The sequence below is a fragment of the Rhopalosiphum padi genome, chromosome 4 (genome assembly GCF_020882245.1).
Source record: "Rhopalosiphum padi isolate XX-2018 chromosome 4, ASM2088224v1, whole genome shotgun sequence".
NCBI lineage: Eukaryota > Metazoa > Arthropoda > Insecta > Hemiptera > Aphididae > Rhopalosiphum > Rhopalosiphum padi.
This window is the reverse complement of record NC_083600.1, coordinates 52,332,513-52,353,169: the sequence shown is the minus strand read 5'-3', so window position 1 is coordinate 52,353,169 and position 20,657 is coordinate 52,332,513. Positions and strand designations below refer to the sequence as shown.

The 20,657-nt window shown below is 28.7% G+C and overlaps 2 protein-coding genes across 9 annotated transcripts in view; both read left to right on the top strand.

Moving 5' to 3' along the window:
- The window catches only part of LOC132929312 (cardioacceleratory peptide receptor), a 207,399-nt gene that overhangs the window by 108,544 nt on the left and 78,198 nt on the right, over positions 1-20,657 (top strand). Inside the window, exon 1 of one of the 8 annotated variants that reach the window (XM_060994582.1) lies at positions 389-1,122. The exons of the other annotated variants lie outside the window; for them this stretch is intronic. The gene's annotated coding sequence lies outside the window, so the exon portion shown is untranslated. Of the gene's footprint in view, positions 1-388; positions 1,123-20,657 lie in introns of those variants that run through there. 8 annotated transcript variants of the gene reach the window in all.
- Positions 1,135-3,535, top strand: LOC132929313 (uncharacterized). The gene is made up of 5 exons (XM_060994586.1): positions 1,135-1,523; positions 1,595-1,713; positions 1,925-2,002; positions 2,109-2,297; positions 2,366-3,535. The coding sequence occupies exons 1-5, from the start codon at positions 1,481-1,483 to the stop codon at positions 2,444-2,446; spliced, it is 510 nt and encodes a 169-aa protein (XP_060850569.1). The 5' UTR covers positions 1,135-1,480; the 3' UTR covers positions 2,447-3,535.

The window sequence follows — 20,657 nt, the reverse complement described above, 5'->3', positions numbered from 1 at the left end:
ACTATAATATCAATCGCTCATTCGATTAACCATATAAATAAGTGTACGACAAGAGCATTGCGGCGTGGTAAGTGTACATTTCGGCGTAGTGGTGGCCGGTCGACAAGTCGTGAAACTTGGCCGACAAATCATGACCGTCGGTCGACAACTCGTGGTTGTCGGTCGGCAAGTGGTAGTCGTCGGTCGGCAAGTGGTAGTCGTCGGTCGGCAAGTGGTAGTGAACGGACGGCAAGTGGTAGTCGTCGGTCGACATGTCGTAGTCGTTGGTCTGCAAGTCATGGTAAACGGTCGGCATGTCGTGGTAAACGGGCGGCAAGTCATAGTGAACGGGCGACAAGTCGTAGTGGTCGGTCGACAAGTCGTGGTGGTCGACCATATGTCCGTTCCGGGATAGTCGTCGGGATAGTTTGGAACGCTTGACGTCGTGGACGGCGTTTGGGTTTCTCGCACCGTCCACGAGGACGGGGCCTGCAGCGTTATGTGAAAAATGAACACTGGCGGTGGTGGCGTCCAACCGGCCGGAGTGGTGCACCGCGACCGCGGGCTGTTATTTTGCTGTCCCGTCCGCCGAACCGGAATCATCGTCACCCGGTAATTCTGCACCGACACACCACCGTTTGCCGTCGCGTCCGGCGTGAACGACCGGCGCGGAGTCGTCACCATAACCATCCGTTGGTCGACTGGTCGATTGTGATGATCGTCGCGGACGGGCGATGATCCGTGACGGGTCCGCAGCGGGGCGGCGTCCGACGATCGCGACGCCGCGAAGACTACGGCACACACGAACAACGATCGCAGACACGTTATACGGCGGTCGGAAAAAACGCATAATCACGGAAAAAGTATGTGCAAATAACAGAAAAATGTAGTACGGTTATACGCAGAGCAACGCGAATCGTGAACTGTGCCGGAAAACTGTATTTGCGACTGATACGTTTTTTAATTATTCGATGGCGAACGTTTGTTGACGGGTACTATGAAAACCGTTTGGCCAACACATAGAAATGAAAAATTAAAAATACGCAACGATGAATATAGAAAAATGAACATAAAATGGCTTTCTATGCTTTGGACTTTAACTGTTTTTCGATTGACGTGGAGCGTGTTATATACGTGTTATAGGTATGTACAAACTACGAATAATATTAATATTATAATAAATTAAATTGCAAAAGACGCGTTGATGAAATGGACGGTTTTTGTGAAAAGGGGATCAACTCACTTTTTGGACATTTTGATATTATACATGAAAATTGTGCGAAATTTTACGCCCAATCCAACGGTAACACTGTCAGTATCCAGTGATCACTATTTTTAATAATATTAGCTTGTGCGTTAAGAATCAAATCAAGAATACGTTTATTTGTTTGTGAGAAAGGTATCAAGTCACTTTCGTATTTACTATTTAATTATTTTTTTCATTGTCTTATTTATCTTGGACATACTTATCGTAAATCTAATTAGTATTCAAGTTCTTATTATGTCGAACAGAGCAAAGAAACTATTGAGGTTGGCGTGCAACAGTAAGTAATTTGTTTTAATAATATTAAATGTATTTTTAATGAATGACTGTTGAATCTATATTTTTATTCAGATGTCAATGTCAATAATAATCGTCTAAAACCTGCTGTACGCAGACATTTAAATAAAACATTTCGTAATATACATACTTACAACAATGAGGATGATGGGTTTTTAAAAAACTATTTATTAGTGAGTACCTATTAGTTTGTTAGTATGCATATTATATCATTACATATAGTATTATATAGATCATTATAGTTAGTTAAATAAATGTTTTAATTTGTTATAATATATAACCTATAATATTAATATCACAATAAAAATTGTTTTATCCAATTTAAATTTAATTCAATTTATTGTAATAATATTCTATTTATATAATATATTACTTTATTTTCAGCAATGGGTAAATAAATCAGATCCATCATATGGTCTGTCAGATAATGATGATGTGTTAATAACTGAAAAGCATATTGAAGTAATGTTTTGATTAGTTTATTTATTATTTTATTTTTTGTGTACCTACTACTTATATACCCATATACTTAGTAATTAAGTAATATAAACTGTAATTGTGTTCACAGGAAAATGTAACTAGTTGTGCTATAGACAATAAAAATATAGAAAACTTTATCACATTAAACAACGTAAACTATTCACTTGAGTTCAGCAATGATGATCAACATATGATTAATAATGGGAAAATTGGTAGCCAACCAAGTGTTATTTTGGGTACACCTGAGTCATATTTTGAAAAAATACCTATGGATCAGGTATACATATAATCATATTGTGTATATAATATATTATTATTACACTTAAATTTTAATATATTAAATAGGATCATGATGTAACTGATGGAAAACCAACTGTTATTTTGAGTACAGCTGAACCATCATTAGTTGTAAGTCATGAAGAATAATATAATGCATTATGCAATGAATAAAAGGAAGTCCAGGGTGAGTGTGAAAGGTGATACCAGACAATTTAGAATTTACAGAAATCAAAGAAGAAATACTGGTTTGGAATATATAACTAATACAGGAAAAATAGTCAAATCTCGAACATCTAAAGCACTTCTAGATTGTAAAGCCAAGTTTAATAGTAAAATAGAAGATAGTTTACGTAATCAATTATTTAACCTATATTGGTCCATGGGTATAGTTTTAACAGACGAACAGCTTATATTTCTAAACTAATAACATGTACTCCTAAGATAAGTAGTAGAAAAAGAAGGGATACACCAGAAAAACAAAAACCAAGGGAAAAAACATATCAATATTATGTACCAAAAAATGGTGAATTATTACGTGTATGTAAAGGTTGTTTTATGAAAATATTTGGTGAAAATACTAAGTTTTTGAGAAATATTTGTACTAATATGCTAAGTTCACCTGCACAACAATTTTCTTCAAATAAAAGAGGTCGTGCATCACCTGGAAACAATCGCTCTCAAGATGATATTAAATTATTGATTAATCATATTAACAAACTTCCTTGTTACGAAAGTCATTATTGTAGGAAGGAGACTTCAAAAAAGTATTTACCAAGCCATTTTATATTACAACGAGCTTATGATGAATATAAAATAAGTGTAGAAAAGCCAGTTAGTCGAACACTGTATGAAAAATATTTTAAAAGTCAAGAATTCCAAAAAGGACACTTGCACACAGTGTGACAAGTATAAAATACAGCTTACTGATAACATTATTTCACCAGAACAAAAAACTAAAATAATTGAAGATAGGATACAACATCAAGATGAAGCTGAGCAAACCTATGAATCGAAAAGAAACGACATAGCTAACATGTCCAAAAACCATTGTGTTTTATCGTTTGATTTACAACAGTGTCTTTCAACACCCTCATTAGAAAGCTCTGTTGCATTTTATAAATGACAATTGTGGACCTACAATTTAACTGTGCACAATTGTGCATCTACTACAGCAACATGTTATATTTGGTACCTATGAAACTAGAAAAACAAGGGGCTAATGACATTGGTTCGTGTATGTACAATTATTTATCTAATTTACCAAAAAATATTACACATGTCACTATGTACAGTGATTGCTGCCCTGGTCAAAATAAAAACAGTATTCTTATGGCAATGTGTCTGTTTTTCTTGGATCAACAGGAAACTATTCAAATAATTGATCATAACTCATAAGTTTATGGTATCAGACCACTCAAGAATGGAAGTGTGACCCAGACCATGCCAAAATTGAAAAAGCTCGGAAAACATTTCCTCCTTCAATAAATCACTCATATGATTGGATACAATTAATTAAATATGCTGGAATAAATAAATTTTTGGTTCTAGAAATGACACAAGATATGTTTTATGACATCAACAGTTTGTTCAAAACAACCTATCAAATGAAAAAAACTAACGAAAATAAGGAAAAGTTTGTGTTTAGAAATGTTAAGTGGATTCGCTATATTAAAAATGAAAAAGGAATACACTGCAAGAAATCAATAGATTTAAATGCCAAATTCCATAAATTGAATCTAAACAAAAGAAATCCAGTTTCAATGAACATTCCAAAAGCATATGATGATTTATTTATAACTGAAGAAAAAAAAGGATCTCACGTCATTGTTAAAGTTTATACCAGAAACATTTCATAATTTTTATAAAAACTTAAAATCAAACAACAAGACTGTCGATCCTATAATATCTGATGAAGAGTATTAATACTAAATAGTTTAATAATAAACTAAGATTTGTTTTTATTTTTCATGTTTAAAGTTATTATTTATTTTTAAATCTTTTGTATACTGTTTAAACATATTATGTTATTGGTGAATTAAGTACCTTTATTATACAATAGTACAATAGTATTAACTTTTAGGACACAAATTTTTGGAAATAAATTTTTGAACACATTTTATAATATTGTTTAAATTTAATATTATATATAATTATAAATTATAATATATATTATTATATAATTATTTTATTTTGTTTTACTTATTTTTCAAAAAAATAAAAGTTTGAAGTGCAATTATACATTTTTTTTAGTCAATTTATATAATTAAAACAACTTACTTTATTATCAAATAATATAAATCATTTTTAAATTAAATTTTGTTGACCTGATACCAATAGCACAAACATTTTTCAATATTAACGACTTGATAACTTTTGCACATAAGGGTATCAAGTCATAGAATGTAACAACGTTTGTGCTACTAGTGTCAAGTCAACCAAAATGACTAAACAATGATTTTTTAAGGATTTTGTTTGATATTAACATGTTACAAATCAAAGTTAAAAATAAAATAAAATATAATATTTTTTTTTAAGAAATTGAGAATATGAAACGTTTTTATTGTCTACTGAGAATTTACTGTTTTTGACTTGATCCCCTTTTCACAAAAACCGTCCAAATATAATATTATGTTTGTTATCGTTGGCGTATGCGAGGCAAAGACCAATCACGGTCGTTCCTTAAGGATTTTTTACATTAATTAATGTATTTACAATAATTCTATTTATAGTATTTACACACATATATATATAATATATATGTATATACTGTGCCAGGTTTAACGAGGGTACAGTTAAAGTGTGCGCTTTTTTAATTTTGTAAAATGATAAATTGTAGAGGGTATATTGCTGAAGTAATAAAATATTTTGAAAAATTACCCACATGCACCTGTGTATTTTAAACTTCTAGGTAAAAAGAATATGCACACAGTCTTATAATTGTATTACTTCTAATAAAGAATCTACTGCTACCTATTTGATTTAAAGGAACAAGTCGTGAGTCATGACACACGGGGTACTTGACTTATTATTTTTAAATTAGTTTAGTTTTAATACCGTTTTCCCCGTACAAAATCAAAATTACATGATGCGGCTGGAAAAATGCTTTTCTAGTCCTATTATACTGGTTATGTCCGTAAACATGCAAGCTTAGTTTTAAAATTCACCCAAAAATCCTTCCCCAATATAATTATATTGTATGCACATGGAATTTTGAGAAATAATATTATACATAATATAATATTGCTTTGAAATGAAATGTAAAAAAAAAATCATTTTAATTTTAATTTATTACACAAAATGAAAATTGATTTTCTGAATTGTTTTATTGAATTAATATTTTAATATGAATTGGAGATGTAAAAGAATATACATTTTTCAAATTAAATGTGAAAAAAATTTAATTTAGAATAAAGATAGCTTAACTGTTGATAATTTTAATATATGATATATAAAAACCGTTCAAATTATATTATAATGTGTATAACAATATAAAATATAAAAAATTATATTTAAAAAATATTGTAATATTATCCTCAATTCAAAAAATATATAAAAATGTCTTAAATTGTTTTAAAAGAAAAATGAATACTTCCACAATCATAAATAATTGAAATTAATTTTGTTTCATTTTTAATACGTATTTTATAGTTGTAAATGTTTTACATTTTTAAAATAATTTACATAATGAATGATTATTAAATTTAGCAAAAACGAAAAAAAAATTAATATAAATGTGTAATGTATAAATTATTATTATTATTATTATGATTCAATTCTTAATGAATGAGATATTCAATTTACAGAATTTAATTGATGCACACACTAACTGTTATATCAAGGAAAATATTAGTAACATTTTTGTCATTAAAAAAATAATAACTATCTATCACTTTTTTTGCGTTTAAAAATTAGAAAGAATAATTGCTATTTATATAAAATAGGTAATATGTAATAAAGTCAATTAATAGAGTTAGTTTTACAAATAATCTTTTTTCATATTTATATTTATATTTGGATTTTTAAGAAAGTTAATGATTTTTTTTTTTCATATTAATATTATTAGTTTAAGGTTATATATAACAATAGTTAAAAGAAAAATTTACATCACTATTGGTATTTTGTTATAAAAGAGGTCTCAAATCGGCGAAAATGTTTAATTGTAATTATATTTCTATTTTTTCTTTTTTAATTTACTGGACTTCATATTTTTAGAAAAAAATAGTTTTTAGTCTAATAACTATTTTGTACCAGTCTTTATTTCTGATAGTCTACAAAGACGGCGAAGTAAAGTGCTGGACCACTGTATATTATAATAATATATTGTATTGTACAATATGTGGTTCTTATAGGAAATGAGAATTTAAATGATTCTGGTCTGGAGTAGGTATATAAGTATATACTATATACTATATAGTATAATCTGCTCATAAATTTGACAAACACTTTTACATGGATGAACCCCTTAGAAATTCAGATAAAATATTACAGTTCATTAAATACATGTAGGACCGTGTTTCACTTGTTGCATTTATGATTATTATACCTACCATAATCACCAATTTGGTATGCTCTTAGAATCTTAGATGTCAGTAAAAATTATGCCAGCATTATTATCGCACAGCAGTCATATTTTGTACTCAATACTCGTCGTGTAGAGTGTAGAATATAGCTTATTTATTATTATTATAATGCCTTCATCGGACTTTGCGTATATAATTTCATGTGTTCAGTTTTAGTATTTCCAAGGCAATTGAGTTTTAAATATCTCGCTAAACATGATGTTGACAATTAACGTTACGCTAACGATCTATATAAAATGTATGTGGATTTAGAACCAAATTTCTCAGTAGATTTTTAAATAAAAAGTTTATTATTTCTTTTGAAACCTATCTTATACTAAAGCATGATTATGTTTATTGTTACTTTTAAGTCGTTATATTTGTGTGATTATAAAACTTATTACGTAATATATCGATTAAACTAAATAAGTTGAACTTCATTTGTAAGTACAAAAATAAAAAATACAAAACGTTTACAGTAGTTCTTTACTTTACACTCTACTTAGTAGTTATAAAAAAGTAGCTCAAATATATGATCTTAATAAACTATGAAATATTAATTTTGCAAAAGTTAATATAATTAATATATATACAACAATATATGAATAAGTATTTTAATTTCTTGACAAAGCACAGCCACAAACGACTGACACTGACTGTGTTTTGAAAAATTAACCTACAACATAATAATATATATAATAACTAATAACTTCAAGTACAGAATACATTAGTATTGCAGTATAGGTTAGCTTTAAACGTCACGATAGTATTTATTTTGTATACGCTATGGACACTATACATAGTGCGAAAGTCTGACAAATTACAGTATAATATATATAATACTACAGTATGAGTTAATATGTAATATTCTAATGAACTTAGGATTCTCATTTTGACTGTAATTCGTTACACTGTACAAAAGGTTCTCTGAATGTATGTGTTTGTGTTTTAGCTTACTAGCGACGATTAAGTTAAAAGAACCGTTAAGTTTAGAGAACTTGGAGTTTTAAAGTACTACTCTCTACCTATATATATATATATATTTAATGTGCATATATTAATATTATATAAAATATATATTACGTATGTGCCTATGCGCCTATATGGCTAATTATACTTCGTCTACAATCAAATTATAAATCTTCTTCATTATATGCAGTTTAATAAGCGAGTCGGTGTTGTTTTATAGTAAACTGAAAGAGCATAACCTCATCAATCGGATACAGCTAACGTCAAGCTCCGAACGCTTTTCTCTTGGACATATTATTCATTATACAATATACTCAATTTAAGGTAATCATGGATCTACAATAAGATACAGACGTATTAAAAGTAGAAATAAGTAGGAAAAAGAAACATACCTATAGATAATCAGTAATGTGAAAATTGACGAGAAGTATTTTTTCTGATTTTCCACTCCACCACCATAACGGAATCAAAGAAAAAGACTCGTTAGCAAGCGGTGTTGAAATTAAGGGCCGACTTTTGAAAGTTAACAGCAAACGGTGGTGTGCAGAAACGATGTAATCAACTGTTTAGGTATATATTATGTAAAGGCGCATGCGTCTTCGGCGGGTTTTACATTTTGGGAGTGTACCTACGCTTCTGTTTTTTTAAAGTATATATATAGCTATAATAAGCTTCTTAACTCAACCGAGTGATTTAATGACCATTTTTTTTTTGTGATGGAGTGAGCGATTGTTCGAAGTAGTTTAAGACAATGGAATATATACCTACAGCTGCAGGTTTTAATTGTAAAAAAATAAAACTGCCAAATATAACACTTTTAGGCGTGTCTATTGTAATTAATTATTTCGTATATCTATATAATATATTAATGTGAGAGAAGAGGTAAGGGAAGGGCTCGAGTATTTATAACAAATTTATATTTATTATTGTTCTTTTTTTTTTTTTTATCAAACATTAGTCACCGTTACCGTCACCGTTGTGGTAGTTGTATATAATATATTAATAATTTTATCCCCAGACCGGACGTTGGAAGAATGCCAAAATTTCGATGCAAACCGCTATTCCGTGCGATTCGCGTATGCAATAATAATATAATAATCGGGGGTGCCGACTGCTGTGATAGTTCTATATTTTTTTTTTTTTAATTTTCACTTATCCGATTCGATTCGTTTAATACAATTATAATACGCGTATTTATATTATTAGATACGCGCGCCCGCTGCAGTATCTACGCATATTTATGTGTATACAATATAATATAGTATATTCTGATATAAATCACGTCAAGCTCGTAAACGTTTTCCCGTACGTGTTTTTTGTTACATTGACCAATGCGATGATATGGTGGCGCGGAATACCGCGGCGATTTCGTTGCGAAAAAAAATTCGTTTAATTAAAAGTCCATTATACAGATAGAGTTTGTAATTGAATTTTTTTTTTTCATTTAAAAGTATTGGTAATTTATCCGGTAAAATCTTGTACAGTGCGCGCCGTAATCGTGCAGCGTTCGAATCGTATCGTTATCACCGGCGGTATCGAAATAATGACAGCCAGACGCGCGTATATACATATTATATTATATAGACGATAGTTTCTCGCTTTCAAAGTAACACACGTATATATATATATATATATATATATATATATAGCAATATTACCTATATAAGTGGGTATATGTGATAACAATAAAGTGCGAATCGCAGTTAGACAAACAGTAAGTGGATAATATGCGTACGCGTGTACAAATCGATTGATATATTGTTAATTGAATCGAAGAAAAAAACGTGTACGTATAATATAATATATTGTGCCCGCGCGTGTGTGTGTGTCGTGTCTGGTGTGTGCGCAATGTATGCGTTATGATTCGTGGTCACGAGCGTGTATAATAAAAACGGGTCTTTTAAATAGCCGGCGTGGGTAACAGAAAAAAAAAAATCGTAATTAACTCTGGAGTGCGGGTGCGCGCTCGTAATTTTTTCGTAATTTAGACCTCTTAATTGAGGTCCACCCCCCCCAAAAACGCTGCACATTTTCAATTAAAACGTTATACTATTATACGCGCTATATATATAACATAACAACATCACATTATTACAGTTGTTGTGTAGACTGCTATATTACGTATATTATATATATATATATAATGCAGTGCACGGACGTGGGCGCGTAGAGATTGTTGGTCGCGGCGGTATCGTGTCGAAAAACGGCATCAATCAATGTGCGTTAAAGGGCTGACGGCGCGCGAGTTTTAATCGCGTTTAATGAACGTCTCTCCGCCGTCGAGGATATGCCGCTAAGACTTCGACTCCGGACGATCCGTTGACTGTCGTAAATACTCTGTGTATATACATACATATTATATAATACATCTCTTGCGCACGAGAAACGCCATTTTTCTATCGGCTCTTCTCCATCCATAGGTCCGTCGCGTCGCATAAGCTTTTCCCTACGTCTATATATTGTACAATGCCATTCGACAAGCATTCTCTCCTCTGTTTTTTGCTTCATTAATATACAGTCAAACAAAATCTGATTCTTGGAATTTTTAAATGTACCCAAAGACCTGCAGGTGGTTCGTCGTATCGATTTTATTATAAAATCGTTTTCTTCGCGAGATTGGTCGACCCCGTGGTTGTAGTCTGCAAAATATGACTCCCCTTGAAACTATACTGCATGTCTCGATGGGATTAATAATAAATTATACCACACATATTTTTCGATTTCGTAAGACATAGCTGGATACCGGCATGCTATAGCAGAATTTAAAAAAAACTAAAAAATTAAAAAAAAAAACTAGACGAACCATTTAAGTGAGGACGATAAATCTCATCGTACTGAAATCAATTTTGTGATAATATCGAATGAGGTATAGATTTTCAAAGTATATTATTATCTATCCCGTTAAAATGCCAATTTGGTGAAAAAAAGAACAAAATAAGTTTTTGATTGCATTTGTGGGAGTTTTCAATAATGTTTTAAAGTTAGTGCTTTAAAGTTAGATACCTTTTAGCCTGTAAGGCCTATATATTATACATAATATACACGCGAAGTGTAGTTTATAATATAATATTATATCAAAAGACTAGCCGATTGTGGTTATGACTTATAATAATCTCGTGGAGCACATGGACGCGCATAAATGAAATTCAATATGGTACATACTTGTATGGTATAATACTATAATACATATTTGCAAGTAGTCGAAGTGGACTTTCGTTTGGTAATATTGTTTTGGTCTCTTTTTGTACTTTGGAATTACACAGACCGTATCTCTATACAGTCCAAGTATTAACGCCCGCAACTTACTCGAAACGTCTCATTCATATTATATATACTATATATTATATAGTATATATGCGAGTGTGAAACGGGAACCTCGAATTTTTTCACGACCGAAACACTTTATCTCGTTTTTCTCACGGTAGGATTGGTCTATTTTACAAGCCCACCGGTGCGATATTAACTCGATTATTACACGCCTTGAACACGAAAACCCGTCGGAGGTTTCTTCATTTTTTAAAAAAAAAAAAATCTTTTTCTTATGTGTTTAATTAATTCATTTCTATACCATGTTAGAATATGCATGTATAACTATATACACTTAATAATTAATACTTATATAGTATAAAGTATTATTTTTTCCAAGACGCTAGCTCACGCATAGACGATAATAACGTAAAATGACTGCAAACGACGCCCAGCTATACATACATATTACAATGTAATGGTATAATTGGCAATAGCTATATTACATAATATATATATTTAGTACAATACATAAATACTATATATATATATATATATATATATTTGTGTGTGTGTGTGATATAAAGTGATGCAGCATTAGGTGACTCGCCACCATCACGCTAACTCACACGTGTAGAACCATAATTTTCACCCAAGACCTTAGAGGCTTAGAACGTGTTTATACTTGTCACGATTAAATATAATATACACGCCACGTGCAGCGTATACTTTTAAAAATATATAAATGCGTCCACGTACTTAAAAGATTATAATATTATATGGTAGACTGTGGTAGGGCCTGTATTAAAACGGCGTAAAATGTACACATTTAACGTGGTACCGTACCGTTATCGTTATGTTCTATGTATTAATTAAATTAAATCGTTCATGATTTATATTATACCGATTTGCTTTCAAATCGATAATTAAATTATTGAGCTGGAATATTTTTAATTGATAACATTTTTAATTTTATGACAAAGACTTGTAAACATAATTTAATTTTATATTTAATAATTGATTAATCAATCTATACATATAATGATTCACCTAGCATGCTCATCCCCCCATTTTTTCATTCAATAATACAATTATTCAAATTTTTGGAATGTTTAAATATACGTCTTAAAAGACCATAATATTTTAAAATTCTTAAATGTTTTTTTTTATTACTTTAAATTACTAATTAAGAGTGTCTTATGCAGATACAAACTTCTTTTTTTTAAATAAAAACCCCTATTTTAACTGTAAATAATTTAGTGAATATATATTTATTTTTTAATGTTAATGCGCTCAAAATTCAAAATTCAAACAAGAAAAGTAGTTTTCCAGTTATTAAAATATTTATATTATGATAAAAGTCCTTTACAAAAATATAAAATATATTTAATATCGGATCTAGGATTTTGAACAACTACATTTTTGAAAAATGGAGATATATCTAAATATATCTTTCTGTATACTAATTTTTATAGCTGATGAGTTTGTATGTTTGAACAAACTAATTTCTAAAATTACTGGTTTGATATAAATAAAAGTTATATTAATGGATTCCTTAAGAGTTAAGACACAAAAGGTGTTTTATGGTTATTTCAACCCCTATAGGTTGGTCTAGTCTAGCTCACATGAATTGCATTATTATTATTAAAAAATTTATTCTTAGTCATTTTTTTCATTGTACACCATTTATCCTAAGTACTATACATAATTGTCTGCAAAAGGATTGCCTGTATCAATTAAATTAGTTCATAAATTGAAAAGTACATTGATGTAAATTTTCAAATGAGATATACTTTAAAACTGAGATAAGTACATCAATATAGCGCCGTATTTTATATTTATTTTTATTTTTGTAAAACCGTAATAATATTCAGTTAATTTAATGTATACAAGTATACTATATAATAGTCAATACGTTTAATCATAAGTTATTATTATTAGTACTTACAATTTTAAAAGCGTATTTCGGCACAACATAATACAACACTTGCTTATGTCAAGATGAGCCTAACATCCGTGCAATTTATTATTATTACATTTTTCCATCGTCTTATTATTTTAACCTAATTGCTTTAATAAGTTTTTTTATTAGATAATATTCATTATGACGTTTAGTCTATATAACTAAAACTAAAAAAAAAATGATAAAGAACTTTCTATGTTTTGAATAACAAACTAATTCGATTTAAAAATTATAAATTACATGAAGAAAGTTGTAATTATTATTAAACTTAGGAAATAGTTTTACTTTTAAATAATTATTCAAGTTATTCAATTTAAATTCTATCAGAGATTATAAATACTATGAATACTCTTACATAAACATGACTCGTAGTATTTTAGTATTAAAATCCTATTATATACATATACTATTATATTATATGGTATATATTGTTTATACAAGACTTACAATCTTACAAATTTTTTAATTATTTCGCTTAGAATATTATTTTAAATTTATGAAAAATATCCAACGTTCAAACATAAAAAAGATTTTCACACCGATATTTAATACTATGTATTAATGTCTGATTTCAATAAATATTGACTCGAGTCAGTTAGATAGGTACGCATATTATATTGACATGACGTATTCTTCTTTTAGATTCATATATATTATACATAAGTATATGTTGTATACTTTTCACTCAGACGTATAGTAGTAAACGAGTTTTCGTTTTTATTATAATACGACCACGATGTGGCGGCGTCGTTTTTTCTTTCTTTTTTTATTACACGTCACAATAGTTGACGACTACACGTCCATATACTCGCTAGAAAAGTAATGTCAATCGTTTTTTCTATGTCCTAGTCAAAAAGTTAAAAAAAAAATAATAATAAAAAAAAAACAACCAACCAACCGGCGATGATCTCAGAGACACCCAATATCGTTGCCCTGAGTCCCGAAAAACACACGTTTTATGTTAGTTTTTTTCTTTCCACCCAACCATCCCATATCGTATCTTGATTTATTGCGCGGCATTATTATATACGCATAACACCCACACACGCAGAGAGAAAAAAATGCGTGTTTAAAATATTTATCTTTTCTCTCTCTGTCCCGTTCATTACCTATATAATATTATACTCGTCTCGCTTTTTTTAGTCTGCACTCACGTTCCTTATCCGTCCGTCACACACACTCTCACTCACTCTCTCTCTCTCTCTTTGTCTCACTCGTATATTTTATTATAGCTCTCGTATAATTCTCTTCATTCACGTCGTTTTATACCCGTTCTGTCTTTCTTCTCTTCTCTCTCTCTTTCTCTATCCCCGATAGGATCCCGATTATCTGTCTCTGTCTCTCGACGTATTTCATACCGACTGTGGCGCGAACCAAAAATGCCCAAACGACAGTCATCCGGCTAGAGATATCTGGGTAATACACGCTGTCATCGTGTATAATACAGGATATTATTATCATACGAGGACTCACATATGCATAGTCATAGTGCGTCCTTTACGCATGTCCGCATTATATATATATTTATAGTGTATAAATACATGTTAACTGTTAGGTGTGCATATATATATATATATATTATTTATATACGTGCGTCAACCACAACTGGACCTAGCTGTAGGAATCAGAGGTTACGATCTGGGAGAAGGAGCTCCGGAGAGAAAATCCACTACCCTTTGAGCATTATTTTAAGCATATAGTTATGTCTTCTGAAAATTACACAATTGAATTACTCTTATATCTTGGGTTTAAATTATAATATTATAAAAATTATTTTTCATTTTTATAACTTTTAAATAAATGTATACATATTAATTTCATTTTCGGAAGTATGACTAATAATTCAATTCAATTGATGACCGATCGAGAACGTTCTCAATTTTTTTGCTTTGTATCTTACGAATCAACATGACGAAAACAGAATCCCCAGTCACTCGCCCAGATCGTTGTGAACATAACATTTTTACGTATAAGTGTATGTTATATAATATGAGAACCAAATGAAAAAACTAAATAAAATAAATTGCCATGAAAAAAATATGCTCTAGGATAACCAGCGTCGTGTTTTTTTGTATGTGCGTATTTATCGTGACTCCATAGTCGTCAATGCCCTTTCAGCGGTTGACAAAGGAACGCTCGCGTATTTGTCGAACCTTAATAGGCAATAGTAATATGGTATAATAACTGTACTGTACGTGTTTCGGCTGTTCAGATTTTTTTGCTACATTGTAAGAACCGACCTCGCAATAGATGTATAAATGTTAGAATGATTATTCCTAAAAAGTCCTCTTTCAGACATAAATATTGAAGACATAAGGAACTACGTAATTTATTTTTCTCATTCTTTCTTTTGAAATAATCGTAAACCCTCTGTGCTTATTACGTAGCGTGGTTAATTTAACAATTGACACTCATTATTTCATTTTTTCATTATTTTTTTTATTTTTAATAGTTAAAAGTTTAACTATGAGTGGATTCACTAACATAAATAAAAGTGAAAAATATTATGAAAGTATAATATTTTACAACGATTTATATTAATATTTTTCAAAAAAGTTAGAATACTTTTTGAATAAATGTTTACTATAAGTATACCACACTGTATTATGATGATTCGAGTACTTGTCTAGTCTGGTTATCGTATAGATTTATTCTCGTAGTAAATTAAATTAATTATTGATATATTGTATCAAATATTTTTTTTTCAATAAATCATAAATTATGTATATATATAAAAAAAAATACTATTAGGATTATTATAGAACATTCGTTTTTATCGTTATTAAATTATGTTTTTTATTTTTCATAAAACTACCACTAAAATATTAACTATATTTTCAATACTATAATTTTGGTAACCACGGTGTATACTCGTATAACAAAAAAAATATTCTACAATATATCTTATTACCAAAAATAGCATTATTGACTATTATCAAAAAAAAAAAAAATCAATTGTATCAAATATCTAGTATAGGTATCAAGTATCTATTAGTATATTTATATAGTTAAACATGTACGTATTGAGTATCTAGTATCTTAAATCAAAGATACTGAAATCTGGTGTCGAGTGTAGCCGTATAGGATCTATGGTAAGGTACTCATTTTAAGTATTTTGTATTTTTGCTCGATAACTACTATAATGCCTACAATTCTATTGACTATAATATTATTATAATTTATTACACCTATACTAAATTATTTAAACAAAAATATATTTTATACATTTAATAATCTATGTAGACTCATTATATCGGTGATACATGACCATGATATATACCTACAGGTTTTTTCTCTACAATAAAGAATATTATAGTTATATCTGTATTATGTAATTGGTCATATAAGTTGACTTTTAAATAACTTATATTTTTGATCAACGACACCTACTTCAGTAGGTTTCAAATATCTCATTAGTACTCGAATGACGATAAAATTGAATAGATAGCATTATAACATATATCTAAATGGAAATGCACAGGATACAACATATATAAGTATATTATTACAACAGAGAAAACACGTAGGTAGTTATGTAATATTACAGATATCATATAAAAAAAGCATTGCAAAAGTCCATCGTTATTTATAGATTAATCGGTATCATCATGGTAATGACCTTAAACTTTATGTGGGTGTCGTCAACACAAGAAATAAAGAGTTCTAAAAAATCAAAAACTTTATCAGCGTTGGAGCTTTTAAACTATATTAATATATATATAATGTGTTTGCTGCAGCTAATATCTAAATGTAGGTTTATATCCACTATGGTTATATTGTATAGATATAACTAAAGGTGGAAAAGTTTATGAAAGTAATTAACTTAAGTTAAGTTATTTTAAATGAATACATAAAGTTAAAAGTTAATAGTTAACAAATATTAAATAATACACAACCAGCTAGTCCAGCTAAGTATAAAGTTGATATAAAAACATAATTAACTTAACTCAGTTTAAAATAAGTTAATCTATTTTTACAAATCGTACGTGGATCCCGTAAAGAATATTCTATGTCTATCTATATAATATTATGACATTATTCTATCAATAAACATAATGGAAATAAGTATAGTAATAGATTATTTTTATTTAAAACCACCTATAATATACACAGTAATTAAAGTTTAAAACAATATTTTAAATGTTAACTTATTGGATTATTTTAAATCAACTGAAAAAGTTAATTTAACAGTCAATAAAACTATTTAAGTTCTTAAGTTAATTAGAAAATTAACTAACTAAATAAGTAAAAAAAAATTTAAAAAAGAAACTTTTCTACTTAACTAAAACTTTATTTTAACTAGTTAATGCCTACCTTTGAATATAACTACAACAAAAAGTATGTTGTGAATGTTTATTTATACAAAGTCAAATGTTTACACAAAGTTTCCATAAGGTCATTGACAAGGATCAATTAATATTTAGTCCACCCAAGGCTATGTGTAATATATAAACTTGTAACCCCTTCATTCTACTTTTGTATAAATTATAAACGTGTAACTTGGGAGTAATTATTACATATTAAAATCGTTTCTATTAAACTCCACCGGTAATATTAAAAATTATTTGCCTATCATTCTTCGATTTTCATGTGAATAAAGATAACATATGTTATTTTAGACAATATCTAATACCAGGTAACCACATATTTCAGTGTTAATAATTCATAACGTTTTAATGAAATTTGGTTCTTAATTCGTTAACGATATATATAATGCGCGTGAATAAAACACCGAAAAAATTAATCATACTTAATATTATAGCCAATGAGTTTTTAAAAATCGTTTCAACGTAACGCAATTATAAAATTTATTAAACTAGACGTTTATTGTGTAAATCAAACAATCAAGTTTTTCAAAAATGCGATTTATTATTACTGTACTAATACAAGTATATTATATTTTGGACTTTTCATATATTCTTTCATAACAACGTAACTGCGTACAGTTTGATTTTATAGGTGTACATTATTTTATATGATTACATTAATTATTATATTATTTAAGTATATGAACTCTGTACATCGACTTTTAATAAATGTGATAATTACTAAACCGTTTTTATTTGAATATAAAGCTGTATCTAGAACGGGGGACACAATATCTGTGAAAAAAACTTATATTAAACTTGTGTATTAATAACAAATAAAACAACGGATAATTTAATTCGATACTATTACACTTATTAACAATGATTTAAAAGCAATACATTGTTAATAAGATTTTGAATAAAAGATAATAAAAGAGTACAAAGGCCGAAGGCGTTCAAACCCATTTTACATTGTGTTATTTTTACTACAGAGATATTTTTTTTCAAGATTAAATTATAGAAATGCTAAATTAAAACTCTTGATAAAAATGTTTTACATTGAAGGGAGATTAAGATTATAAGGTTCTTTTGACGACGGCCCAATGATAATTTTTAAATATAATTTTTCTCAATTATTTTGTTGTATCCTTTAGCAAATGAAGAGAATCAAACCCTTTTAAAAAAACCTACATTACGCCATATAAACTTTAAATTCCAGCCAAAAAAAAAAGGATTCAAAACGATATAAATAATTTTAGATGCATAAGCGTTGATAAACATACAAATAAAAACATAAATATCGAATATTTACCTAGCAGTGTGGAATTGCTAACAAGTAACAGAGTAATGTACACATCACTGCGATATAGTCACAATATTAATAATCATTGTGAATTACTCTTAAAATCTTAAAAATAAACCTAAATTCAATTGGAAAATTTAATACTAATTAAAATGTGAAAAGTATAAAATTAACGAAATAATAAATGTTAGGGATTTTAAATGATGTGTTGTGTTTCATAGTTTTATCTAGATATTGTAGGTATATTTTGTTTTATCATCATAGATTTGAATTTTACTTGTATTTTCAACATTTTTTTTTAGTCGTCTTAAACAATAAAAATACAAGTATGTTATTGTACGCATTTGATATTAAAAAATTAACTAGAGTAATAAAGTCTATAAATGCATCTATATATTATATTATTAAAAATAACTACCAATGATGTAGGTACACCGTATTATAGCATATAGATAGTATGTAGGTATATATTTTAATTTATGATTTTAACTATTGTCTATTAACCATTAATTAGTATTGATTTTTATAAGAAATAATATACAAATATAAACAACTACTTTACAATGTCTTAAAATTAATAATATTAACAGCACGTTTAACCACAAAAGTTGTATTCATGTGCTAAATCTGAATAGCGAAAAAATAAAAATAAAACATGGTGACTAATATACAGAACTAATGTTCTGGAAATAATTTTAAAGTTTTAAAATTTAATAACAATTATAATTCCTTATATTTGTCTAGATCTCACCTGGTTTCTGATAAATAAATCAGTATTTTATGTATTTAAACAGTTGGAAGCGTATATTTTTACAGTTGGAAAAACCCGCATCTCACGCCATAGGTATAGTAATAAGTGTGATGGGGGGGAGGGGTAAGGATCGTCCATAAAATATGTATATTATCTTACACACAACGACGCGGTGCTACGTTTGAAAAATCATAGAAATTTGATGGAAACCTTTACTCCTTGTGCTAGTATAATAACGACCCTAAATTTAAAACGTATCCGAGCGGAATGAATTCAATGACAAATCTTCCAATTTTGAGATCTCTGACTGAAGTGGGTTATATCGACGACTGTGCGGTGAGGCGGTCGAGAAGAAAGTGAGCCTGTTGGGATTATTCTCGTCCGTTATTTAGTGCTGTTTCTGCTATAACCCGCGGCCAATTTATTGCGGATAAAACATTGTTCGGCAGAGAGCGATCACCGTAGTGTATATTATTAATAATTAAAGTCACCGTATATTATCACTATTATCAGCTCATATATATATATTTTACAAGGTGATTCTTTTATCATACAACGCTTGTATAATTTATTAGTGTGTTACTTTTTTAAATGACAACATACATTATTAATTTTATATTTTAAAGTGGAATATTTTTCGATATATTTCGACGAGTGGAGTAATAGGCCAATATTTTGCGGAGAATCCCAGTAAAACACCCACCAATTATCTAAACTTTAAATATCTATAAATTATAATAAATAGCTACGAGTCTTAATTTCAATTTATATTTATTGAAATACGCCGAGAAATATTTTCTTCAAAATATTAAATAAAAATAAAAAATAAAAGCTTAAACAATTTTTTCAAAAGAGTTAATAGATTTTTAAATAATGAACGTTGTATATATATATATATATATATATGTGTGTGTGTAAATATATTTTACTCATGATATTATTATACACATCACACGCGGAACTCCATTACTCAATTTAAAATAAGACGAAATCGTATATTTTATGTATTATTAAATTCAACTATTTAAACGCCAAAAAGGACTATGATATTACGTAATAACTACATTTTTACTACTAACTTCTATAGAATGAATTTTTGGGAGCGCGTCGCTTAGACCTAAAATTTAAAATTAAATATTACATTTACCATAATACTTGGTTATGCTGCAATTGCGTTTAAAGTTTTATTTTTTATTATAACGGTCCAATTCATTGCTAAATATTATTGTGTAAGTTCTAAGCATTTTTTTATACGAACAT